The 27,368-nt window shown below is 34.2% G+C and overlaps 1 protein-coding gene across 10 annotated transcripts in view; it reads right to left on the bottom strand.

The window, feature by feature from the left end:
• Positions 1-205: 205 nt before the first annotated feature.
• Positions 206-27,368, bottom strand: part of NCOA1 (nuclear receptor coactivator 1) — a 202,818-nt gene continuing 175,655 nt past the window's right edge. For 6 of the 10 annotated variants that reach the window (XM_051976364.1, XM_051976360.1, XM_051976363.1 and 3 more), the window contains 6 exons: positions 26,852-26,953; positions 21,442-21,844; positions 15,401-15,575; positions 11,890-12,064; positions 5,697-5,789; positions 206-2,625 (listed from right to left, as the gene is read on the bottom strand). In XM_051976364.1, coding sequence (XP_051832324.1) covers positions 2,455-2,625; positions 5,697-5,789; positions 11,890-12,064; positions 15,401-15,575; positions 21,442-21,844; positions 26,852-26,953 — 1,119 coding nt within the window. In that variant the 3' untranslated portion in view covers positions 206-2,454. Of the gene's footprint in view, positions 2,626-2,710; positions 2,768-5,696; positions 5,790-11,889; positions 12,065-15,400; positions 15,576-21,441; positions 21,845-26,851; positions 26,954-27,368 lie in introns of all 10 variants that reach the window. The other 4 variants (XM_051976368.1, XM_051976367.1, XM_051976365.1 and 1 more) reach the window with 4 other exon arrangements.

Raw genomic sequence — 27,368 nt, forward strand, 5'->3', positions numbered from 1 at the left:
AATCAGCTAGGACTGTCTCAAGAAATGGATGTTTTCAGAATGATTTCTGCTATTAAACCTGAATTTTCAATTAACTGGGATAGGCTTTGGATATTTCCGTAGTTTTCATTGCTTCCATTAATCTATTATGTAGGCAACCCACATTACTGCTAACCCAGGTCGATTCTGTGGCTGAAAAGTGATTTCCTGTGGAATGACAGAAGTGTTATAGGTGCAAGCAATTTTATTTTCCTCAAATTTAGCAATCATTTTAAACTGTACAAACATAAAACAAACAGTGCAACTATAAAAACTTTTAAGGTGACATGCATACTTTAAGGTGCAGCTGGATTGGGATGGGAGAGGTGCTGTCTTATGTTGGCATCTTCTGTATTCTCTACATTTTTTCCTAGTTCCTTATACAAAAGCAGTCAGCCAGGAAACTTCACTTGGAATGCTGAAGTGAGAGTTGAACATCCTGAAGTCTGATTGTACATCCACATGTGACAAACAAAAGAGAAATTCTCCCTTGCCTCCACCCTAGGGTAACAGGGCAATAAGTTGTAGGATTAGAGTAATGCAGGGCTGGCAGTCAGTAATGCAGGCTGGGAATGAATGGATCAAGGATGAAGTTTATGAAGAATTTATGAATATTTTGTTTTTGTTTTGCGATTACTACACATTGTTACTTAGCTCTTCATCTTTTCATTCATTACATTTTTCTGAACTATTTTTTATATTAGATAAGATAGTTCTAACTGGGGGAAATTGAATGGGCAGGAGGGTAAGGGCTAAGAAAATGGCTTCTTTAATGATGGAATCTATGTTCTTTGTTCTTAAATATTATTCTTTTGCCCAGAAAGCAGAGGTAGTAGGGGTGGAGAATATCATCATTTGTGGGCCCAGGGAAGCTAATAATGCCATCTCTGGTTCTTTCACAAGGCCATTCTCAAGCTTTCCTATTCTCACAGTGAAATTTCTAAAGGCAGGAAATGGGTTCAATGGATCCCTTATATGGGGGAAGGATAATACAAAGGAATAAAATTAGCCCTATAGCAGGAGGTAGATTTTTCCCAGCCTGATATAGAAACAATTATGTCTGGATTGGTGGTTAATTCAAATCCTAACCTTAAAACCTGAAAAGTGAGAATTTCTTTGAGAACTAATTTTTCCCTTTATTCAAATAAGAAGCCTATGTAATTTTGACATTTACTCGCAAGAATAGATAGCTCTTAGTACAGTTCTCTGGAACAAGTCAGTTTGCCCCATGGGACTCTTCAATATAGCATAGCTATTGGTTCCCCTTGAAGCAGGGAACGGCACTTTCTGGCAGTGACATTATTGGTTGTAAATTCTTAAAAGTAAATCCATAAATGGCATCACAGTAATTAAAATATTGAAATAGCCAAATGTTTCAGAATCGCAATTCAATCAACAAGTTATATTTTACACAAAATTTAGAAAAATCAAGTGTGATATTAAAAGCAGAAAGCTAAACAGAAGGAAATAAATTTCTACAAGAAATCAAATATTTACAGGGAGATTTAAAGGGCAGAATAAGCTGCTTGGATCATAGAATTTACTTTTATTTTTAAATAACTTTAGCTACCTTAGCTGTTAATACAATAAAAGCAGAAAGAACAGACTGCCTTTTTTTCCACATTTAATCAGAAAATTGTATCTACAATAACTCAAAAGACCTTACTCTTTGTCCTTCCCCAACCCTTTCAAAAAAATTATTGCATTTTCCCCCAAACTGTACTTTTTTAAAAATCCCTTGCAAATGTACATATTTCAGCCTCTAACACTGGAGGCATCTTGATTTAAACCATCTTTAAAAAAAAAAAAAAAAAAAAAAAACACGGAATGGGGAGGAGGAGGTGCAAAATACTTTCTTGAAGCCAACAGACATAGAATTGCTAGAAGAAGCTGATTGTACACACAAGCTGCCTGGGAGTGGGATAGGCTTTACAGAAAGAGGACAGCCTTTTATAGTTGTTCCTTTTTTTTTTTTTAAAGTTTTTTGTTTGTTTGTTTGTTTGTTTGTTTGTTTGTTTTTTGCTGAAGGTTGCCAAACCCTTCCTTCCTCCATGATAGGGTCAGAGTCAAATCCAGGTGAAATGGAGTTTCTTTCTCCCCTTGGAACTTTTCATCTTGATTCTCCTCCAAAAGCCTTCATTCAGATAAGAAGCCAATGACTGATTATAAAAATAAGAACAATTAATTTGGCTCAAAAAATCGATTGTCCAACTGTCCTGCTGAGTCGCTCTCTCAATATCCAAGGCCTTTACAAAGCAAAAAAAAAAAAAACACCTCCCCGACCCTCAGCAAAAAGCAAACCCCTTTTTTTGCTCCAAATACTACGACCTGAAGAATGGCTGCAGATTGAGATATCAAAAATCTCAGAAAAATATATAATATATTTGTATATCTCTGTATGTCTATTATTTAAATTTCACATTCCTTTAAAAGTGGTTATTCAGTCAGTAGCTGCTGAAGGAGGCTCTTCTGCTGGGCCTGGGGGTTCTGCGGACCTGATGTGGGTTTTTGAGATCCCAGGGGCCCAGGTTGGTTCAGGTAAGGGTCCCCGCCTACCAGATTCACTGTACACTGGACATCGGCGAACACCTGAACCTGCTGCACCTGCTGGAATACAAACAAAAGCTGTGTTGAGACAGAAGGCTCGGCCCCCCCGGCTCATGAGTGCGTACTACTTGAAGTGGGAACTCACTAGAGCATTCCTCTAGTCTGTAGTCACCACAGAGAAGAACTCTTCTGTCTTCTTGTCCTATAAAAAGAAAATTGCTGCACTCATTTTGCTCAGGGTTCTAGAAAGTTCACACTTTAAATAAAACCAAAATTGGAATGGCCAAGCTGCCTACTGGGTTGGCATCATTACTGCAAATGAGCATCAGTGGTAATACTAATGTAATAGGGAAAGCCCAGTTTCACAGTCTGGGGAATCAAATGATTTTTTGACTTGGACAAATACCTTAAAAGTACACTTATAAATCTACCAGATGTCTCCGAGTTATTTTACTGTGTCAATGAATGGACAAAAGGCAGTGTCCACACTGACACACTTTCAAGGGGAAACCACCATAAGTCAGACATCAAAAGACCAGCAATACTAAGGTTAATTAAGAAAACTGTTTTGTCTGTGTCCTCATAAAGTGAGAATACAGGAAAATTATATTTTTTACATTTGACACTATCTCAGGTAAGAAATACATTTGAATTGCGTCCTCTTCCCCCTCCCCCCTGCCCCATACCATCATCTTCTCCCTCTCATCCCAACCTCCCATCCCCAGCATAGCAAAAGGTCAGTTTTACTAGCATTCGTGTCAGGTTGTAAAAAAAAAAAATTTTTTCTAGTTAAATTGTTCTAGTACTTTCTTTCTGGAGAATAAAACTAGTCATCCATCTAATACTACTTAGCCAAAGTAATTAAAATAATGGGGATAATATTCATATTGCTCATTAAGCCCATCCACACAAACTCCTGCAATTAGTCAAGCCAAGAACCTGTGCTCAAGCTCCTTGTGACTTTATGCTTTTAAAACATGAGGTTTTATTGTTAACCAATATAGCATTATATCACATGAGGGAAGTACTGGTTTGTTAATATCATTCAGCATAATCATTTATCAACAATTTATGCTTGTAAAGCCCTTGAAAATTTTCTTTACTGAATAAAACTAATTTGCTTTCAACTCTAACAAACATGTTCTCCTCAAATTTCCTGACTGTCACTAATAAATCTACCCCATAACTCTCTAGACTGACAGTCCTCTCTAGACTACCTTCTGATGTTTACTCCAAAATCTATCTCAAAAAGCTAACTCAAAAATTAAGAAATTATCCTTGGATGAGGCTCATTTTGTTTGTCTCTTTCACTGCTGGACAGATCAACTGAACTATAACAAGAGCCATACAACCTTCCAAAAACTAGCTTTGCTTCCTTTTCATATTATTTTATTCTCTTGTAATGCATCTGAAAATAAAAATAAAAACACCTCTCAATTGTTCTTACCAGCTGTTTGTGTGTTGTCCATTCTTTAGAAATCTATACTCTTTCCCCAGATCAACTCCATCTCTGCTTTAAATCAGTAAATACTTAGCAAGCAATTCTCTGACAGTTCCTTTGATGAAAAAACTACCTAAATTCTTGTCAAGAAGTTTATAATCTAAAAGGGATAGGATCCATACAGAGACAATTATTAGATCTGTTATATTCATGTGGTATGTGTGGGAGAAGGCAAGCAGAATGAGAGGGAAGAGCCAAGAAAGTTGGAATTTGGGGGAAGGTATCAATGAAGGAGGTGTTATTGAATGGAAAAATGTTATTTCTATTGTTCTAAAAATGGAACAAGTTACGTAAAAATGAATAGAGTTGAAAAAGTGGGATAAAATTGAGGAACATTAAGTCATCTGATTTGGCCAGAGCAGTATTTCTCAAGCTTTTTGGTCTCGACAGCCCTTTTCGTTCTTAAAACAATGAAGACCCTTTAAAAACTTTTATGTGGGTTATATGTATTGATATTGACTGAATTAGAGATTAAAATGTTTTAATATTATTATGAAAACGGTTTTTACTTTGCAAAGCCCTGGACATGGTCTTGGGGATTTTCAAGGTCCCCAGACTATACTTTATGAAGTGCTGGGTATAGAGCATAGAAAAGCAGTACAAAATGAATCCAGAAAGCTTTAAATGCTAAATAAGCAAATTTGTATTTTATCCTATAGGAAGTGGACAGCAATTAAAATTGTTTTTAACAGGAGAGTGCTGTGGTGGTCAGACGTGTTTTAGGAATACTATTTTGTAAAAAATAGGCCGGGGAGGGAAAAGACGAGTCAGTTTTGCCTCTGCTTCTCTATCTTGCAAACATAGTACATTCTAACATGATGACAGAATTGTCATTTTCCTTCCTTTTGTATTTATTCCTCTAGTCTTATTTTCCATTCCCACTCCTACCACCTGAATTCAGACTCACATTTGACTTGACCTCCCCACATTTATTTTAATACATCCTGCTAATCACTACCACTAAATGAAAATGCTTATGATATATTCTCACTTCCTTACTCAACAGTTTTTTGTGTGCATAGGACTTAAAAGTCTAAATATGTTTACCTATCATATGTAAACTTCCTCTTTACCCCTTCTCAAACCAGGACCCTTGTGTATCCCACACCCCATGTTCTAGCCAGATGGTTTCACTGCCCCCACAACATGCCTTATACATACCTGCTTTATTGCCTTCATGGTCAGCCTGTTGCATCTGTCCAGCTAACTCTCATGGGATCCTTTGGTCCAGTTCAGTTTGCACCCCTTCCATGAAGGTTCTGCTGTCTGCCCCAGCAACTTAGAGAATTCTTTCTCCTCTCAACACTCCCTACCATTCATTGAGTACTTATAGATTGCCTTTTCATCTTTTATAAATGTGTGTTTTATCTCTCCAATTATATTACAAGCTCCCAGAGGGCAGGGGTTGGCTCTTTCCCTTTGTATTCTCCAGTGTTAACCTAGTGCCCTGCACCTAGTAGGCACAAAAGATGTTCAATCTTGTGAATAAACCACTATTTTCTAGAAGTGCCTCTCCTAACATTAACATTAACAGTATGCATGGTTACAAAAATGACCAATTCAGAAATGTTGAGCTAGCCCACACAATCAATATTTCTGATGGATCTATGTTTAAAAGTTTCTTACTGACCTGGGCACTGCCGTCTGATTCTGTTTTGAGAATGTCAGCTGATGAAAGCTGATTGCAGTAAAGGCCTGTGTGTCTCAGTGCTGGATCATTTATCTGTTAACAACAAATTCAAAAACAATTACAAGTGCACCATTTAATGTAGGATAATCCGTCACAAGGATCAATATTTTGAAGAAAACAAGAACTTGGTAATACCATACATAAATGCCAGTATACACTACTAAAATAAACATGCTTCCTTGTTTTCAAAATTTACGTGATTATTCTTATCATGTGGTGATAAGGGGATCTTGGAGAGACCCTTACTTATTACAGGCCTTGTGTTGTTGTTAACCTTATATGGCTGAGTCTCACGCTTCAACTGTTGTCACTGCTACAGTTGTGGTGGAGGAAGAGGGAAGAAATGGATGAACAGTCATTCAATTCATTTTTTCAATTTAAAATTTTATTTTCCTTCCAATTACATTAAAAACAATTTTTAATATTTAAAAAAAAATTTGTGCTGCAAATTCTTTCTCTCACTCATTGAGAAGGCAAGCAATTTGATATTAGGTTATGGATGTTCAATCATACAAAACATATCATTAGTCATATTGTAAAAGAAAATACAGACAAAAAACCCCAAGATAAAGAAAAGGTATGTTTCATTCTGCATTCAGATCCCATGAGTTCTTTCTCTGGAAATGGACAAAGTTCTTCATCATAAATTGTTCATTATTGTTCTGGATCATTGCATTTCAATTCAATTAAATGAAAATTTATGAAGCCTCAAATATATACCAGAGCGCTTGAGATAATGAAATAAAAATGAAATAGTCCCTCACTGCCTGCAAGGAATTTACATTTTATCTGGATGCAAATTATACACAAGACTTAAATAAAAGATAATTTGAATTAGGAAAAATAAGGGAAGGCTTCATGAAGATGACATATATGCAAAGTTGAAAGAAGGTAAGGATTTTGAAAGATAGAAATGAGAAGGAACTATATTCTAGGAATAAGATATGGAAACAAAAAATAGAATGTTATTGTATAAGACTGTCTGCCATCTAGGGGAGGGGATGGAGGGAAGAAAGGGAAAACTTGGAACAAGAAGTCAGTGCAAGGGATAATGTTGTAAAAAATTACCCATGCATATGTTCTGTCAATAAAAAGTTATAATTAAAAAAAAAAAAAAGAAAAAAGAAATGCTGGCATATTGACATATATCCAGTTGAATCTATGGATTCTATATGTGGGAGAGTACAATTCAGTCTTGGGGGAGGGGTAAGGGAGTTTTTTTTAAACTTCTGGGCTTGTAATATTATTTGAATAAATGCCTTTTCTGAAAAGCTAAAAAAAAAAAAAAATAAATAACAACAACAACAACAACAACAAAAGGGATGTTAAGTTCAAGAAACTCTTAGAAGTCCCATGCGATTGAGATACTGAGTTTAGGAAAGGAAATAATGGGGCAAAAAAAGTTAGAAAGTGTGATGGCATCAGAAGGCCTCAAATGCTAGGGCTTGAGTATTATTTATTAAATCCTAGAGACAACTGCTATTTTGATAACTGTATTTCAATAATTGATCACATTTATAATACTATATATTTTATGCATTTAAAAACATTCATAAATTTCATCAGACTGTCAAAAGGGTCCAAGATATAAGTATTTAGATAAATTTTTATAAAGGGATGACAGATTCCTAACAGGATCTATTAAATGACCATTAGATTACTGCAGAATTATACCAAGCCTTTTAAGGCTAATTTAATTGGACTACAAACACATCCTTTCACAAAATGTTCTTGGACAGAAATAAAGGAGGCAGAAAAGAGAAATGAAAAAGAGTAGAAAGTGTGAGTTAGAAAGTTTTTTTCAAGTCAGTAAGATTATTGTGGTAATCTTAAAAATTTTAATTAGTATTTAACTTGGGGTTTAGCCTCCAAAATTTCAATTCAGTGAAGTGGAGAAAAACTTATCAATACCAACTCTGGTCTTATCAAACCTTTAGGTGACATCTCTCTTTTATGGACTTTGAGAGAATTGTTTACTCTTGTGATATGTAATATGACTAGGTATATGAGTTTGAAAGGCTAGTACTTCAGAGATCACTTACTTTTTGTTATTCTCAATCAATTAAGTATCTGACCACTCCTCAGGCACTGTGGTAGACATTAGGAGGGTCACCAGAAAATATCCCATGATTCTTCACCTCAAGTAGCTTGCAATCTAATTGTGGAAATAAGGCATTAACAACTGAAAAGTTAAATAGGTGGAAGAGAAGTCACAAAGTAGCACATGTTTAATTGTTAAGGATTAGTATATATAGTAAGAACCAAGAATTCAGAGGAAATGGGAAAAGTCAGTCTAGGAAATAGAGAATGACCTAATGAAAGTCATAGAACTTGGAAGGCCACACAATTATTCAGCAGCCAGTTTACAAAGGGATTGTACAGGAGTGTAATGAAAAGGATTAGTTAGAATAATCAACTGAAACATGAGAGTGGAAGGTCTTAGATGCCAGACCTTGAAGTTTTGATTTCATCTAGAAGGCATTTAGGAAATATTGAAGTGCCTTTTTGTTGCTGTTGCTGTTGTTGTTCTTATTGTTGTTTTTGTTTTGAATGAGGGGAGTAATCAGTTGGGAAATCTGTTTGAAATTACTAATACAGCAATTTGAGAAAACTACCACCAGCTGGGTAGTAGTTATTGGACTTTTGGACACAAGTTTTGTTAATCAAGTCAAAGATTACAGCATACTTTTCCACTCAAAATATCTGAGCCACAGATATTAATTAGCATTAGTATAGTCAATTCAACAAATATTTATTAAGCACCTATTTGTATGTACCAGGATAATGTGCAAGGTAATAGGAATAAAAAAGAAGCAACCCAAAACAAAACCCCACAATCTCTGTTTTCAAGGTGCTAACTATATATTCTAGGAGGATACAATATCAACAAAGTAAATACAAAAAATATCTACCAAGTCATAAAAAGAAAAGTTAAGAGACACAGAATATTAGGAACTGAGATGGTATGGGTAGAAGGTAGCAGCTTGTACAGTAACTGCGCCATGCTTTGAAGGACACTAGGAATTAGAAGTGGGGATAAGAAGAGAGTACTTTAGACATGGAGGACCACCTAAGCCAAGGAAGAGGTAAGGGACTAAATGACAGGTTCAAGGAATATCAACATGCTTGTTTTACTGGAATGGACTTTGTGAAGGGGAATAACATGAAATTAGAGTGAAATTAGGTAGTCTGCTGATTATGAAAGACAGCCAGGCTAAAAAATTTGTATTTTATCTCATTGGCAACTGGGCACAGAAGATTTCTGACAGTGAGGTAGAGGAGTATGAATCACATTTTTACTTTAGAAATGAATTAAATTAATACCTGTGAGGGATATGAGGATTGAAGACAGAAGAGAATAAAAGCAGAGAGGCTGATGGGGAAGCTATTGTATTAATACTAGAACTTTTCTCAAGTATGATGGTGACCCTGAGTTTTCAAATCTGTGCCAGGAATGGAAAATTTCTAAGAGGTTCTGAGACTCAGGAGAGGTGATCTTAACAACCACGTATATCTTTTCTTCTAAAGACCAGGCTGGCAAAGGACGTCCTTAAAAAACTCTCCCTTAGACTAAGATCCTTAACTGAGAGTCCATGAGAATGTAGTTCATGCACAGATTTGAGCATGTACAAGATGGGGGGAGAAAAAAGACATCTTTATTTTTCCTAATCTCTAATTGAAATTCAGCATTTGCTTCTATTAAAAAAAAACTTATTCTGAGAATACTATAGGTTTCATCAGATAGGAAAAGGTGTCTAAGACACATGAAAAAACCCTTCCTTTAAATAATTGATTTTTTTTTGGCCCGAAGTAACCCATTAACAAAAAATATATATATATAAAATTGTCTTCAGTTCTGTGGAGTCCCTTTATACTTAAGTATGATGAGAACAATTGATACAAAGGGAAAAAGTAGTAAGAACTGCATAATTTTTGTATTGTTTATAGAAATTAACTTAACTCTAAATAGTCAAAAGATGAGATCCTTATCTTAATTGGCAGACCAATGGAAGAACTAAATCATACAAATAAGCTCTAATTGACATTTCTGCAATATTTTCTTTCACTCCATTTCTTAGACATAAGTCTAAATTGCTCTGAAAGTCTGGTGAAGCCTAAACTTGAAATAATGCTGTTAAATCTACAAAATCCATGAATTACAAAGAAAACCAATTATGTTGAAATACAGTTATCAAAATAGAAAAAGTTTCAAATTCACAGACTCTAGTTTAAGAATCCCTGTTTGAGAAGTACTTTGAAAGCAGTCCAAATATATTCTTAAATTAGGTTTTTAAAAACTTTTGAAACTTGCCTTTTATTAAAGTATTAAAATCTGGAGACATGCATGTCACTGTTCTCTTACATTACTCCCACATAGGAAACTTTTTCCACTGATACAGATTAAATACTTCTTCTATACTTAGAATCTCAATTGTCTGGGACAATGAAAATTTAAGAATTTTTCTCAAGACTATACAATTTTAATACGCATCAGAGGCAGGACTGAAAATCAGGTCTTCATGATTCAAGGCTGCATCTCAACCTATTTTAACATGCTACCTTCTTCAGATACAAAATAAATGTAAAATGAATGCATTTTGTACTTAAGGAAGACTTTTTTTTTTTTTTTTTTTTTTTTTGGCTGAGGCAATTGGGGTTAAATGACGTGCCCAGGATCACACAGGAAGTGGTAAGTGTCTGAGACCAGATTTGAACTCAGGTCCTCCTGATTTCAGGGCTGGTGCTCTATCGACCATGCCACCTAACTGCCCCAGGAAGATTTAAAGAAAAATGTTATCACATATCAAGAACACTGAAAATATATGATGTCAAATACTTTTAACACCCTTATAATATCATCAAGAAAGAAAATATGTTAAGGATAAGAAGTAATGAGTTTAAAGTTAGATTAGTATGTATCAGATTTAAATAATTTTAGGATACAAAAATTTTATGTACACTCAAATTCATTACTACACTGTAAATTCACAGGAGACTTCAGTGCATATATATTGAAGCATACAAATATAGCTCTAAAACACTATTGATTAGAGAATGAAAATTAAAACAATCTCACACCTATCAAGTTAATCTAAACGACAGGAAAGGAGATTGAATTGTGAAATATCTGACCACTCTGGAAAACAAGGGCTACAAAATCATATACTTTTTCACCTACCAATAACCACTAAAAGGTCTATATCCCAAAAAAAATCAAAGAAAAAAGAAAAGGGCTTATGGGCTATTTAAAGCAACTCTTTTTGTGGTGGCAAAAAAAAACTGAAATTGAGGGGATGCCCATCAATTGGGGTATGGCTAAACAATTTTGGTATATAATTTTGATGAAATACTATTGTGCTGTAAGAAATGAACAGGATACTTTCAGAAAAACCTTGCCTAACATGAACCGATACAAAGTAAAGTGAATAGAAACAGGAGAACATTATACATAGTAAATGCAATATTCTACAATGATCGATTGTGTGAATGACTTAGTTGTGGTCAACAATATAATGATCCAACGATCCCAAAGGCCTCATGATGAAAAATGCTATCTATCTCTGGAGAAGAACTGAAGGTGTCTGAATGCAGAATGAAATATAATATTTTTTCACTTTCTTTACTATGTACTTGATGGGTTTTTTTGGTTTGTTTGTTTGTTTTGAGGGGAGGGTGGTGGTGAGGGTATTTGTTTTTTCCCCCCACAACATGAGTAATACAGAAATCTTTTTATATGAATACACATGTTTTATCTATATGAAACTGCTTACTGTCTTAGGGAGATGAGAGAAAGAAAGAGTGAGAAATTTTTTCAAAAAAATCATTGTTAATAATTGCTTTTACAAGTAATTGGGAAAAATCAAATATTCATAAAAATGTAAATAAGTATAGGCTATAATATCAACATTGAGAGTGCAAAATTACAGAAGCTATTTACTGTTGTGACTAAAAAGAAGTATTAACAAGAAACAAAGTTTAAAATAATTATAAGTAGGGTGCTATTATTTCTGAGAACAAAGAGATAAGAATGCAAATATTAAAGAGAGAGAAAGAGAGTGAGTGTGAGAATGTGTGTGTGTGTGTGTGTGTGAGTGTGTGTGTGAAGAAACAGAATTTACACTATAGTACTAACCTGCTCAGAACACACTGTATTCATTCCCGGCATCTGCAGTGAACTCATCTGCATCTGGCCCATCATAGGGTTCATATTCTGGACATTTGTGTTTCCTCCTGCCATGGATACGGTGATGCTCATATTGTTGTATACTCCTGGCTGTGCAGGTGTAGGCTGGTTCTGATTGAACATGCTGTTAACTCAAAAACAGTCTGGATTACATATGTTGGGCCTAAAAGTGGGGATAATATACCTCGATTCTGGTTTTTAATTGAAAGATGAAACTTCAAATACAGAATTTTATAATCTTTGCATATGAAGAGCTAACTAAAGTATTTTAACATAAGATTTCTCATTATATAGGAACATAATACATATCCAATTTGGATTTCTTTAGAGTTTAATAATCAGAATGAGAACCTCAAAAAAAGTCACAAATGATATGTGCCATGATAATGACATTATGGTAAAATTTTGGGGTACCTTGATAACAACATTTAGAACAAATTTAAGAAAATGAACCAAATAACTTACCTACAGTAGGACTTTGGCTAAATTGAAAATACCCTTACAAACCTTAGTAATTCACCTAAAATCAATATGTACAAATAAAATAGCTTCAATTCAATTCAATCCAATAAATTATTACATATACAAAAACAAAGATATAATAATAATTCTTTTCCATAAGGACCTCACATTCTCTTGGAATATGAAAACACTAGTGCATAAGCAAATGCAATGTGTAAAGCAATAAGAAGACATTTAATAAGAAGACATGTGTAAAGAAAATAAGAAAAAAAAAAGCTTGAATACTTGAGTATTACAGAGACTTTGGGAGAGAGGTGGAACACTACTAGCTGTCCTTTACCTGAAGTTAGAATTCTAAGAAGAGGAAATGAGGAATATATATGGGGGAGGGAAAAAAAAAAACTATCACGCCAATTTGGTTGGAACGGGAAGTATATGAAGGCAGTGACATAAAATAAGACTTGAGTACTCAATTCCAAGTTTTTCATAGCCTTTGCCTTCCATTAAAAAAAATCCCAAATGTTCAAAATCATGAGACCAATCAACATTCAAACAAAAAGGTGGAAAAGCCATGAAATTATACAAATTTTTTTTAAAAAGCTAATAAAACAATAAATTTAGGTATGAAACCAAATTGTGGAGGGTTTTAAATACAAGACAGGGATGGTGCATTTTATCTTAATGGTAATAAGGATCCAATAAAGAATTTTGAGTTTACAAATGACTTGAAATGACAGATAAGGAGGTCAGAGTTATATTTTAGAAATAATGATCTGACAGCTGTGGAGAATGAAGTGGAGATAGTAAAGAATGGAGGCAAACAGATGAATTAGTAGGCTAGTACAATAATCCAGGTAAGAAGTGATGAGAATGTGAATATGATTTGAGCTTTAGCAAATAACTAACTCCTTAGGTGTCTCAATCAATTTGCTAAAAATACTGTGGCTTGGCTACCTATTGGTCTCCATATTTCCTCTTAAAACCAACACCCAAAGTCTACCTATTTATCCAATTATGTAAATAAGTCTATCTTTACCTCTATGTTTAACATAGAAGGCATTGTTTAACAAATGTTTAACATTTGGTCATATTAACCTTTAAAATGATCTACTAAGGTTTACAATTCTTAAGATTTGTAATGGGTAGGGGTAGTACAGACATCCATACAATGAAAGAAAGCACAGATCTTTTAAGATATTTTATAAATGTGTATGTATGTATGTATGTATATATATATATATATATATATATATATATATATATAAACACACTTTAGATATTTCTAAGCTAAGCTATAACATTAAGGCTTTAATATACATTAAAGCCATATACATATACCTTTTGACATAATTGGATCTGGATACAAGACTGATTCTCAAGACTGAGAATAATTTAATCAATTCTTACCTTAAAAATACTGGTCACAAGATTGGGGTTATCGCCCTTCCTAAGCTTTTGTTTATCCCTGACTAATAAATTTAGGACCTTATATTGAAAAAATACCCCAAATTAGGAAAATATCATGCACTATCATGCAAAAAATGTGCAAAGGATTAAGACACTTGATCATTAAGCAAACTCCCCAGGCAAATCCATTTAGAAATGTGATTACATCAGTTTTAGACAAAATGATATAACTACTTTTAAGTAAGTTGGTTTTAGAGAAATTCACCTACTCTAATAATATCTTATTGGTCTGGCTTTATTGGAGTTCCATAGTGTTCCAGATATAAACTCCACTGGAGTTTATAGTGTTCCAGATATTTGCAGCTGCCTTTTGAAAATCTACAGCTTTGAAAAATGCTAACAAGATGAACTTCGATTTTATTTTAGCTTATAAAGTTAAAAGAACAGTAAGTATTAATGAATGTATAATGAAAGCATTAATGAATGGCTTTTGCTACTTTCAATTCTTAAAGATAAATCTATCCCAATATAAAATGTTTAAGAATAAACTACAAGGGGGCAGCTAGGTGGTGGAGTGGATAGAGCACCAACTCAGGAGGACCTGAGTTCAAATCTGACCTCAGACACTTAACACTTCCTAGCTTTGTGACCGTAGGCAAGTCACTTAACCCCAATTGCCTTATAAACTACAAAGTTAACAGGAGCTGGATTTAACATAAAGAAAATTCCTTGAAAACAAGCATGAAGTGTGGGGGGAAAAAACAAAACAAAACAAATAAACCAGGCATTTCTTTAAAATTTTACCCAGTGAAGTGTAAAATGAGGAGGAAAAAAAACAACCCAAGATGACTAATATCAATTCTAGGCAAATAGTAAAAGCTATTATTCCAATTTATCAAATATAGATACTATTTTGGCTAATTTTTTGCTAATATTTTTTATTAAGAAACATTGCAAAATTTAAATAGGAAGGCTGAATTCAGTACAAAGGCATAGAATAGTTTTAAGAAATCATATTTTGGTTCCTAAGGGACATATGTCAATTAACATCACTGAACCTTCAATCTCTCTTATACTTGCTCAGATCATCTCAAATCTAAGAGCCTTCCCTTGATCCTTCTACTTCATTTACCTATCATCCCCTTCTTCTCTAATTCACTGATTATTATCACACTCTTTTTCCTTAATCCTTTACAATATGGCTTTTTACTCTCACCATTCTATTAAAATTGCTCACATATGACCTTTTCTTTTCTAAATCTGGAGACTTGTTTAAGCTTCATGTTTTTAATTCTCTGAGACATTCATTGGATACTGTTGTCTTCTTTCCTCCTGCTGCATAAATCCTATTGACTTGGTTTTAAAGACACCATATTCTCCTGGTTCTTCTCTTCACATCCCCTGCCTTCCCACTCCATCTCCTTTATTGGAATCTCATACTCTTCCTGTCTGCTTAATGTGGACCTTGTCTAAAGTTCTGATGTTGTCCTCCTTTTTTTGTCTTTCCCTAATCCCTTGATCACCTTAATCACACCCATAGCTTTAACCCTAAAGCAGATAAGAACTGAAGACTATACATCATCATTCTTACTTGTTATTGCCAATTGCTCCTTGCTGCCAGGTCTTCATGTCTGGTGATTGGTAGCCTGAAGAGGGCTGAGCTTGCTGCAGCATAGGGCTTTGGGATGGAGGAATCTGCAGTGACATCATGGGACTGCCAGGACTGAGAGATGGAGTAAAATTGGGTTCACCTTGTTGGCCTAATCCTGGAAAATGAGATACAATGTTTCCTATTATGATACTAGACTATAGTTCTACTTAATCTTTTAAAAATATCGCTCAGTTTGCACAGATAATCCTTTTTCTGAATCTTCTATCCAAAAGATTGCCACACAAAGACTAAACTTGGTTTTATCTCTGGTTTTACTCATGGCTATGGGCAGAGATCAGTTAAGTCCTTTTATAGGTAATGCTTAATCTGAAGTTTAAAAGAAACTTCTGAGAGGCAAAAGTTAACAGGTATCTGACAACATGTGGAAAAATAAGAATATAGGAAATGGAATGTCATTTGGGAAGAACAGAAAGGCCAATTTGGCTGTATGGAGGGGAGTAATGTATAAAAAGTCTGAAAAAGAAAAACTGGATCTTTAAATGTCAAATAAAGTACTTTGTATTTAATCTTAGAAGTAATCAATAAACTAAAAAAATTATTGAATAAGGAAAATATTTTCAGTTAAAATATTACTAGCAATTCTGTGGAGGGTGGACTGGAGAAAGGAGAAATTTGAATCAGGAAGGTTAATGCAATAATCAAAATGAGGGTGATTAAGAGCCTGAACCTGTTTGTGAGATTAGGCAAATAACCTCTCCTTTTGGGGCCTAATGTGTGACGGTTGTGTGAATGGAGATAAAGGAGAGGGACATGAGAGCTACTGAAGAATTGACAAAACTTGGCAATTAGATTTTTGTGGAAAGGGAATGTAAGAAATCAAGAATGATTCTGAGGTTATGAAGTTAAGAGATATGGGTAAGTTTGAAAATATGGTGAGTTCCGGCAAAAATCACTGGAATGGGGCCAGGGCCCATGCAACAAAGAAGAATAGGTAAAAAACCAGCACAGTGCCAAAGCAATTAATAATATGCTGAACTTGGTCACCCCTTCTGATAGGAGACTCTGAATGCAGTGTAGGACTTGAGGAACTGGTCCATGTACTTTACAGATTAACAAAACACTCCAAGGAACAACTCCATTGAACACAAAGAACTCACAGCTGGGAAAACTTTAGAAAAAAGATGAAGACAAGTATTAGGCTCATGTAAAGACTATACATGGTAAATTCAAAGGGACAGCTATCTCAATAACTGAGGTAAAATTTCTGGAGGCAAGGTGAAAAGGAGGCAAATGCCAAAATAAAAAAGTCACATAGGAAGAGATCTAAAAGTTAGGATGATCATTGATCACATAAATGAACACAGGGAAAAAATAGAATCAAGTAAAATAAATTCTATGAGATAGCCAACTTAGGTAAGTGGTGTATAGGGGAGTGACACCAAAACTTTTAGCCCTCTGGTTCCTCATCTCTGAAATGAGAAGGTTTGTGTTTATGTTTTTTAACTTCAAATTCAATGAGCTAAGAAAATTAATCTCAACCAATTGATTCTGCCCACGTTGAGACTCATAAAAAGCTTGGCAAGCCACTTCTCTGTGGAATCCTGATAGAATTCTGACATATTTCTCTATTTCTTTTGAAAGTAGCTTTTCACAACCTTGAAATGATGCTGAGTGAAGTGAGCTGAACCAAGAGAACATTGAACAAAGTAACAAGATTAGATGATGATCAATTTTGATGGACTTGGCTCTTTTCAACAATGTGATGGTTCAAGGCAATCCTAATAAATTTGAGATGGAAAATACCATCTGTATCCAGAGAAAAAATTATGAAGACTGAATGTAGATGGAAGCATAGTATTTTCTATTTTTTTGTTTCTTGTATTTTCCCCGCTTAGGTCTGATTTTTCTTAGACGATATGACAAATATGGAACCATTTTAAAAGATTGAATGTGTTTATCTTATACCAGATTGCTTGCTGTTTTGGAAAGGGGGGATGAGAAAGGGAGGGAAGTCTTACAAAAATGAATACTGAGAACTATCTTTACATGTATTTGGAAAAATAAAATGCTACTGAAGAAAAAAAAAAGTAGTCTATTCCTTAATTTATTATTTTAAAAAAACCCAGTGAGAATTTTTTTTTTCCCCCTGAGGCAATTGGGGTTAAGTGACTTGCCTAGGTCACACAGCTAGGAGTGTTAAATGTCTGAGCTTAAATTTGAATTCAAATCCTACTGACTTCAGGGCTGGTGCTCTATCTAATGTGCTACCTAGCTGCACCTCCCCCACACTCTTCCTTCTCCCTTTTTCCCCCCTTCCCTCCCCAAATACTTTTGAAGGCAAACAATGTTTTAAGCTGATAATAAAAAATATTTACTAATCTCTTGCTACATATACACTAGATATATGGACAACACAAAAATAAAAAATTAGTCCCTGATCTCAAAGTGTTTAAAGCAAAGCTTCTTAAACTGTGCACTGCAACCCCATTATGTGAGTTCACAAACTAAATGTGGTGACTATAAAATTATCAGCAAATGTCACCTATTTTATATGCCTATATAGCTGAAATCATGTAAAAGTTTCTTGGGCATAAAGTAGCCATGAGTGGAAAAAGTTTAAGAAGTCCTGGTTTACACTGTAGTAGAGAAGAAAAGTATACATATCATGAAAACATCGTGACTACCAATAAAAAGAAAAAAACAACTTAAGTCTTTCTTTGTGTAGCAGTCTTTTGGACAGAAGACTCAGAAAAAGGAATATTTGTGTATGAGAATAATTCACATTAATCACATTTAGAATCAAAGAAGCCCCAAACATTCAAAATCTTTCCCATCTACAAGCATAGAAGTAGTTGGCAGATATTTTCATATATCAAAATAATCCACAAATATTTGCATATGCATATGGATATATGTGTGCATATATGCTCATGTACGTACACTACACACACACACACACACACACACACACACACACACATTCTTAGAAGTGCCACCTGCCAGGAGATTCTATACTGACAATCAATTCATCTGGAACTTCGTTAAATTCCCAAGAGCAGGAACTGTATTTGATATTTCTCTGTATAAACTTCACAAACTGCCTAAATTAACGAGGGTAGGTGTATGCATCCTTTTTGAGGCAATGTACCATTAGAGAGTGCTTACTTCTTACAAAGTACAATTCTATCCAATTAAGCAGACACATTTATTCTTTCATTTATTTACTATTTATTAAACACATACTATATGCAAAGTACAGTTATTTTCCTTAACTCTATTTGACCACATCTGAATAGGTGAATGCAGCAGATTGTGGGAGTATATACTTTTAGGGCTTGCAAATGTAATAGGATATGGGGTGGCAAGGGACTCAAGTGTAGAAGACAGAGTAAGAGTTGAATTGGTTCACTAAGAGATCAAAATGGGGAAGTGTTGGAATCTTTACAAACTGCTAACTCATTAGAGTTGAGATTATTGATCTGATCTTACAAGAAGATGTTTTGGGCCAGAACCTGAAACAAGGTACTAAGTAGAACTAATTAATATAATGCTTGTGTTTGCACCTTTACTCATTGGAGTTCACAAGTATGGGAGATTCACAAAGTAAACTTTGTAACTTTGTGAATTCACACCTCCCTTGAAGCTCTTAGGGCCAGAGAGCACTATGGGAGAAAACCCATAATCCCTCTCTCTCATATCCTGCAATTCCTCTCTCTCATATAAAAGAAACAGACAGAGGCTCTCAGACAGATTTCAGCGGAATTACATGAAAAGTGGAGCTGGATTGAAGGCTGAAGAAAGCAGAGGCAGAGGCTGAAGGACAAACCTTTGGATCTGGAGACATTCAGAGGGAGTTCTTGGAACCAAGCAGAGAGATAGGCCTCTAAGAATCTAGCTATCCGGACCCAAGGAAAGAGACAAGACTTGAAAGGAGAAATAAACATTTGCATTTTTACCAGCTGGCTGCATTTGGGGTAATTACTGATCTGAACTTACACTAAGGCTGCCTCCAGAAAACCTCCCCCAAGAAACCTGCTCTTCGCCAGAGAGAACCATCTATATTATATATTTTAAAAAGAAAAAGAACACCACAGGGAAGGAAGGAAAGTATGTCAGTATATATAGCCTAGAAAAGAATTAGAGAGTGGAGGGACTAGAATGGTGAAGATAAAGAATAGGATTATGATAAAAGATTATGATCAGATAAATCATGAATATGGAAATAGAACACAAGGATGATGATATTCTATAAGCACCTGTATATAGCTGGTGTAAAGCAGAGGAATAACTCATGGGAAATAAATAAATTAACAAACTGCAACGTTAGAGTGATTGAAGGAGTATCAATATATTTATTGAAGTTTCCTAATATGAGGAAAAAGAGTTAGGGAGGAATGATCTTGAGCAAATATTGAATTCACTGAAGAAGAACACTGTTCTAGGAGTGGTTTGTAAATAACAGCTACTAGAATTTTGAATAGGATAAACAGGAATTGAATAAACATCAAATAAGGGAAGATTACTGGAGTGGTAGTGACAGAGGAAGAATCTGGAAGAGGCAATGGGAAGGACAAGGAGAGAAGTGTGAGTGAAAGTGCAACTCGAACTAGAAATGATGGTCAGGAATGTTGTGTTAAAAGAAAGAAACCACAATTTAGTTCGGTTTCTGTTTTTGTCTTCTTGTTTTAATAGTTGTATTTTAGGGAAAGAAAAAAAAACAATAAAATAAAGATGTATATTTTTTTCTCTTATTACTTATCTATAATCAGAATAAGCCAACTATAAGCTATAAGACTATATATCACTTTGTATAAGTGACCTAATAATAATAATATAAAAGACCTAAGCTGTCCTTGTATCACGGCTACATGGTAGCAGCTACTGGAATTATAGACATAGAGGATAAAGATGAAACAACCACTAAACAGTGAAATTATCTTACACATTCAAATTAGTTAAATGATAGTAAAGTAAGTATGTGAAAAGAAATTGAAATAACAAGAATATAATATAATATATACACATACACACACACACACATAACACACATATATATACACACACACAAATATATAATTTAATGTTAAATATATCTCTAACAACAGAAAAAATTTGGCAGTCTAGTAAATTCTATGCATCTCTTCTCCGAATGTCTGTAAATGGCAAAATAAAATACATAAAATTAACAAAGGAAAAGAATTAGATTGAAAGACACTTATCAAAATATTAAAAGTCCAAGTTGATAAGCCCTAGATTTCAATCAAAACCTCTATTCTAAGTGAAAGGGCACCAAATTTTCTCTTTTTAACAAGACTCCCACGACTCCCACCATAGCTCCAACAAAAATAAGTTAGAAAAAGATTTTCACAAAATTAAGAAGGGGAGAGTAAAATTTTACATTTTGTTTAGAAATAGTAAGAAGAGTTAATGTGAAAATAGATTAAACAAAGAGAAAAGCAGGACCAATCTTGTGGAGATAGGATATAAGAATTATCAAATCAATCTGTTACTTCTACCAACAAATAACTTTTGAAGCTCTTACAGGTTCTACCAGTTTGGAATGCTCTAAGATTTGCTACAAGCACTGTAATTTGATAAACAATGCTTTCTAACCTTTTCCTAAGATTAACTCCTAACAGGTACATGAATAATAATGAGACAGTTCTATAAGTCCCCTAAATGAATATGAAAACAGATAATTAAAGTAAAATGAGATAATGATATATGCTTAAGCTTATTTTGTAAAAAGAAATTTATTTTCCTAAATATAAATTCACTTTGACTACTGGCTAACCCCCTCCCCCCACTCCGGCCCCCAAAGACCCAAACCATATGCCCACAATTATTATTATTGTTATTTTTACTAGTAAAAAACTTTTTGCAATGCTTTTTGATACAACATAAATTATGCTTGGTTATACACTGATTTTAAAACAACTTCGACTACAATCTGTTTTCTCGTAGACATAATTTTAACAATCTCTGCTTTTAAAACTAATATTAATGTATTGACTTCATACCTGATCCTGGATACTGGAAGACACTCTGCTGCATCTGAGGATTGATTCCAGTACCAAACTGTCCTCCAACATTCCCTGTCATACCTCTGTTGACCATATTGTTGCGGCTGGCCAAGGATGCCTCAGGATTTGATGTCAGTTGTGAAAATGGGCTGGTGGAGGCTGGAGGAGTTCCTGGGTTTGTACCATAACTAGAAGGGTAAGGGAATTGCTGTGGAGCACCCTGAGGAAGACGAGTAGTTCCCATTTGAACTGGGAGTCCAGATGAAGGAGGGAGGTTGTTCCCAAAACTTTGTTGTCTCATTAATAGAGCTCTCTGCTGTTGTATTAGCTGCCTTTGCCGGTGTTGTTGACTATACAATTCTCGCTGTCGCTGTGCCAACATCTGGGCATTCAGAGGAGGCTGTAAAATAAAAGTTATGATTATCATAAACATTATGTACTAATACAATTAAATGGGAATAAAGCTAAATGACATTTTCTAGTAGATAACATCAATGAACACTGTGCAAAGAAAACATAACTCTCCAAAATAATCAGAAATATTTATACAAATTTACTTTTATCATCAATAAAATTTAAGTCAGAAATATTAAAATGAGTTTTGAATATCATAATTAAGTTCAAATTTCCACTATTTAAAAGATCAAATGTTGAAAGATTGTTTTGATTAGGACTATGATGCTGCTCCTCAAAATTGTTTAAATATATATATATATATAAATTAAATAAATCTTTAATTAGAGAAAAAGGAATCCAGAATGTTGATGCATTCTCTTTCACCTGAGTAAGACTGTAAAATCTCTTTTTCCCATTGCCAAACCTGTTCCATCTGCCCAGGGTTCTACAAATTAAAAAAAACTTTAAAGGGTATTTTGATTAGTCTTTCTATATGTTGAGACATTTCTCAACAAAGGGAAACGGGCACATACAACAATTCCTCAGGAATTTTTCCCCAGATCTGTCATTTACTCTATTTCATTTTAAGTCAATGGAAGCTTCCAATTTGGTTCCTAAAATAACAAAATTATCCCTTTAGTCAAAGAGATGAAGTAAGAAAGTAATTCAGAACACTACTAAAGCTCAGCATGGTAAAGTAAAAAGACCCTTGGCTCTAAGTTGGAGAATCTGGTTCCAAATTCCATTTCTGATGCTTACTTAAACATATGTTATCTTAGCCAAACCTAAGTTCTGAAGAATACAATGCTAGAAGTATTTTTTTTTTTTAACCCTGGTGATCAATATTTTTTTCTGCTATTAACACAACTTGTTAGTTGTTATCTAGAGGAAATACTGACACTGAAGAAATAATGACCTTAAAGCAATGAAATTAAGAAAACATCTCATACAGTGCAACATTACTTCAAGAAATTATAGGAACCTCAATATAGACTTCTAAGATAGTTTATAAGTACAACTAGACAACCAGTCAAAAATGGTAAAATTAAAATAAAAAAATGTTTGGAATCTATTAAAAGAAGCATGGCATATGTCAAATGCTACAGGGGAAATTATCAATATTCAGATAAAATGATTTAAATCATACAGCTCAACTGAAATTAAAGCTTGTCCTATTATGAGCACTCCATTTCCAAATTACTTGTGGGAGATAGGAAGGGAACATAATTTTCTGGTACAAATAAGTCTTGTATGAATTTAAATAGAGTGAGCTTGTTTCCCTATAATCCACATTAGATGAGCTAACTTATCATTCAAGTTCAGGATTTCTAGAACTGAGAGATTTTGGACATATGTTAATCCAAATGGAGGACGAGGAGGAGGAGAAGACTATTACTACTACTATCACCATCATTAATACTGATCCTATTCCCTATTCTATCACCACATTCCCTCCTCCGACCTCCTATTCCAATTACTAGCACTGGCTTTTTCTAAACAATGCGATAATTTCCAGATTATATTACTGTCTGGTAAATTGTAGGTTAATGTACTTGGTGTGATAGAGAAACACACAGTGTGGGTATTCTAGGGGAAAGAGAAAGTATCATTTGGTGTTCTGCAAGATTTGGTAACCTCACTCTAATTTAATTCTTAAATGCAGAGACTATTATAGACCTTACTACAAATGTCTAGTAACAATTACCCTTCCTTTTCATGCAAGAGGAACAGTTATAGCCGAAAGTCTGTAGCCGAAAGAATAAAATCTGGAATCACACTTTGGCAGCAATCTAGATCACCATTTACTTAACTTCTATTTCCATTTCCTCAGTAATAACACCTATAAACTTGGACTTGCTTCGAAGAGATTGTTGTGAGGATCAAATAATATAAAATACTTTGTAAACTGTTAAAATGCCATGAAAATAAGTTGATGTTTTTATTTGGTAGCCATATTATATAATATTGTCAGATACATTGATATCTGAAGTTCAAAAGTTAATCTTTAAGTAATATTCTCCAACTTTAGTTCAGAGTTAATGGAAATACTCTATGCTGAGAATCAAGGCAGAATGGGGCAACAATAAAAAATCTAATGGAGTTATAAAGTATTGAAGCCTATAATGAATATCCAGCCCCCATAATCATTAATATAGTGTTGGTGGAAACAGTTCAAAGTAAACTCTCTTCCCAACAAAATGCATTCCATGAAAATCTCTTTATCTTAAAATAAAGCATTTAATACTTCATTTATACAGTAAGTCGTGATTTTTAAATAGGCACAGTGAACATGATAGCTCCAAGTTCAGAAATTGGAAAAAGCAAAGAAGAAATAATAGTTCATACATGTATTCAAAATGTTTATGGAGCAAACACCCGGTAGCTCTAAGCTAAGTATTATTATCTCTTTTTTTAAAAACAGGTGAGGAAAATAAAGCACAAAGATGTTCAGTGATTTGCCCCATGATTCTACTAAGTGTAAGGACAATCACAATCAAATTTTAAAATAATTATATCAACATAAATGGAGAGAACTACCACAAAACCATCAAAAGTGAACGTTGTAAAATCACTAAAAAAGTATAAGATATAAGCATAATATAACAGGATAAGAACTATTTGACAAAAACTGCTGGTAAAACTGGAAAACAATAGGACATAAACAAGGTACCAACATCTCATATACCATAATGAGATCAAAAGGGGTGCACGATTTAAGATATAAAAGAATGATACCATAAGCAAATTAGAAAAGCAAGAAATAGTCTACCTGAGAAAAATTCATGATCAAACAAGAGATAGAGAGACAATTTTGATTATATTAAATTAAAAAGCTGTTGTACAAACAAAATCAATGCAAATTAGAAGTAGAAAGTAGAAAGTTGGGAAACAATCTTCACAGCAAGTCTTTCTGATAAAAGCCTCATATCCCAAATATCTAGAGAACTGAGTGAAATTTATATGAATACAAGCCAATGCCAAATTGATAAATGGTCAAAGGATATGAACAATCAATTTTCAGATGAAGAAATCAAAGCTATCTATAGGCATATGAAGAAGTGTTTTGATTAGAGAAATACAAATTAAAACAACTCTTTGAGATATCATCTTATATCTATCAAATTAGTCTGATAAATGTTGGAAAGAATGTGGGAAAAGTGGAACATTAAGACACAGTTGGTGAGGTTAGGTTAAAAAATTTTACATGTAATTGCAAAATAAATAAAAAAGAAATTAAATTAAAAAAAAAAAAAAAAGGAAATCCCATTTTAAGAAAGGGATCCAGATCACCTATTTCTGTATTCTTCTTTAGGTTGCAACTCTGGAATTTTCTCTATAATGTTCCAGAAACCTCTTTGTCCTGGAAGCTCACTTCATCTCTCTGTCACTCTCTTGGGTTGGTTCCTTCTAGAATCTTCATTCTAAGGAGAGTTCAGGCTCTCTGTCTCCCCAGCACTTTGTCTATAATGCTCCATAGAGCACCAAACCAGAAGTTCATTATTCTCTCCACTGTCCTTCTAGTCACTTTTATATATTGTTTTTCTGCAAGGATTACCTTTTTATTTATGCATTTGTTTTCCCAGCACTTGGCAATGTCAAGACAGATATTATTAATCATATCTTTTGGTATTGTATTCACCTCTCTTTTCTATAAAGATGTTGTAGTGCCAACCAGTAAATTAATATATGTAGATGTTCTATATGGCCTGTAATTCATAGCATTTTCTATTCTCTACTTTCCTTTTCTGGCCATTCTGTAACTGTCACTACAGAAATGGAAGGGAACACCATAAAACTGTCATAATTTTCTATTTCATGGGTTGCCACAAGCAAATAATCATTTAATGTCTGGTGATTAATTGGTGATGAGGCTATCCATGCATAGCAAGTCAGGCCCTTAGAAAGCAGACTCAGTCTGCCTTTGAGCATGTGCCTGAAACCTTTCCAGGATGAGAGAATCTGTCAGTGATTACGCTCTATTGGCACAGTCTTTAATAATTATTATTATTATTATAATTATAACTCACATTTATTTATTATGCATGAGTTTGCTTTATATAAATATCTCACTTGATACTTATAAGTAGCCAAAATGAGGTAAATGCTATATTTAGCTCTATTTTTCCTAGGAGGAAATTATGGCTGAGAGATGTTAAGTAATTTTGTCAGGATCACAGAGTTATTTAATGTCCAGATCAGAATTACCTCCATGAGGCACTAAAGCAGGACCTTTGTGGAGAAGCATAATAGATGAATGAGCATGTGTGTGCATGCGTGCAACACACACATGACAAACTAGTTTTCACAGAGTATCACTCAAAATAATTTAATATAATAGCTTGCTTATTCCTAGAGCACTTAATCATTTTTTTTAACTCTGCCATCTGAACTCAAAAACAAAATAAGAAGCAAGATTCATCAAAAAGATTAAAATGTTAAAGAAACATTGGCCATAAGATTCCTTCATGTTTTGAAATGGTAAAATTCAGTGATAGAAATGTTCATATTCTTTCAGTTGTGGCACTTGAATTTTTTGACTTCAAAATGAAAGTCACCATTGCATAGCAAATAGACCAGTAAATGCTGGTCCCAGCATTGGGAAGATGTCTCACCCTGGACACATGTGAAGTCAAGTTTCTTACATTCTCAGTTCCCCACGTAACTCAGTGGTAGGTGGTAGGAGTCCCCTCATCAGGAATTCTTTTCATCTGTAAAAATATAGGGCTGTCCCTCTAGCCTCATCATGCTCCCAAAAGGGGTAAAAATGAACTCTTCTGCTTACTCCTATTTGCCAAACCAAACCCCCACCCCAAAACCAAACAACTTCACCAGAAATAAGAATGGTACTACATATGATCAGACAACAAGGAGAGATGATACAATTATTTGTAAACACCAGAAAAAATTATATTAGAAACACCATTACCATTAGAGACCAGCCCAAGCCACACTTTGAAAACCATAACTCTAGGTTGATAAATGCTAACAACATGTACTTTTCCATCATTACCTGTGGTGTGATCTGTTGTTGCATGCCTGACCTCATATTAATGCCAACGGGGGCAGATGCTGCAAACTGGTTTAAGATAGCCTGCCGATTTTGGTGTATCAACTGGAGAAAGACAGGGAGAAAATGAAATAACTACACTGCTACAAGCAAACATTATGTAGAGTTAGTAGGGACATTTAATTTAAACTGCTTGGTTAAACAAAATTAGCCAAACCTATTTGCTAAAAAGGAGTAAATATCCAACACTTACTAAAAACCCAGTGCACAAACAAAAGGATGTAGCCAAGTAAATAGAAGAAGTATTTCATGTCTTTTAAAAGGGTAAAATTTCAGAAAATCAGAACTGGATCTGGAAAGAATTGTAAAAGTCATCCCCACAATCCAACTTTCTCCTTCCTCCAACTACCTCACACAGGTAGTAAAGAGCAGCTAAAACAAACTCAGTGCCTTCAAGTGATTTTTCCAAAGCACTATGCTTCTCCCCAAAAGCTTAGAATCTAGAAACACTCTGTCCACA

The sequence above is a fragment of the Antechinus flavipes genome, chromosome 2, assembly GCF_016432865.1.
Source record: "Antechinus flavipes isolate AdamAnt ecotype Samford, QLD, Australia chromosome 2, AdamAnt_v2, whole genome shotgun sequence".
In the NCBI taxonomy this organism is placed as follows: domain Eukaryota; kingdom Metazoa; phylum Chordata; class Mammalia; order Dasyuromorphia; family Dasyuridae; genus Antechinus; species Antechinus flavipes.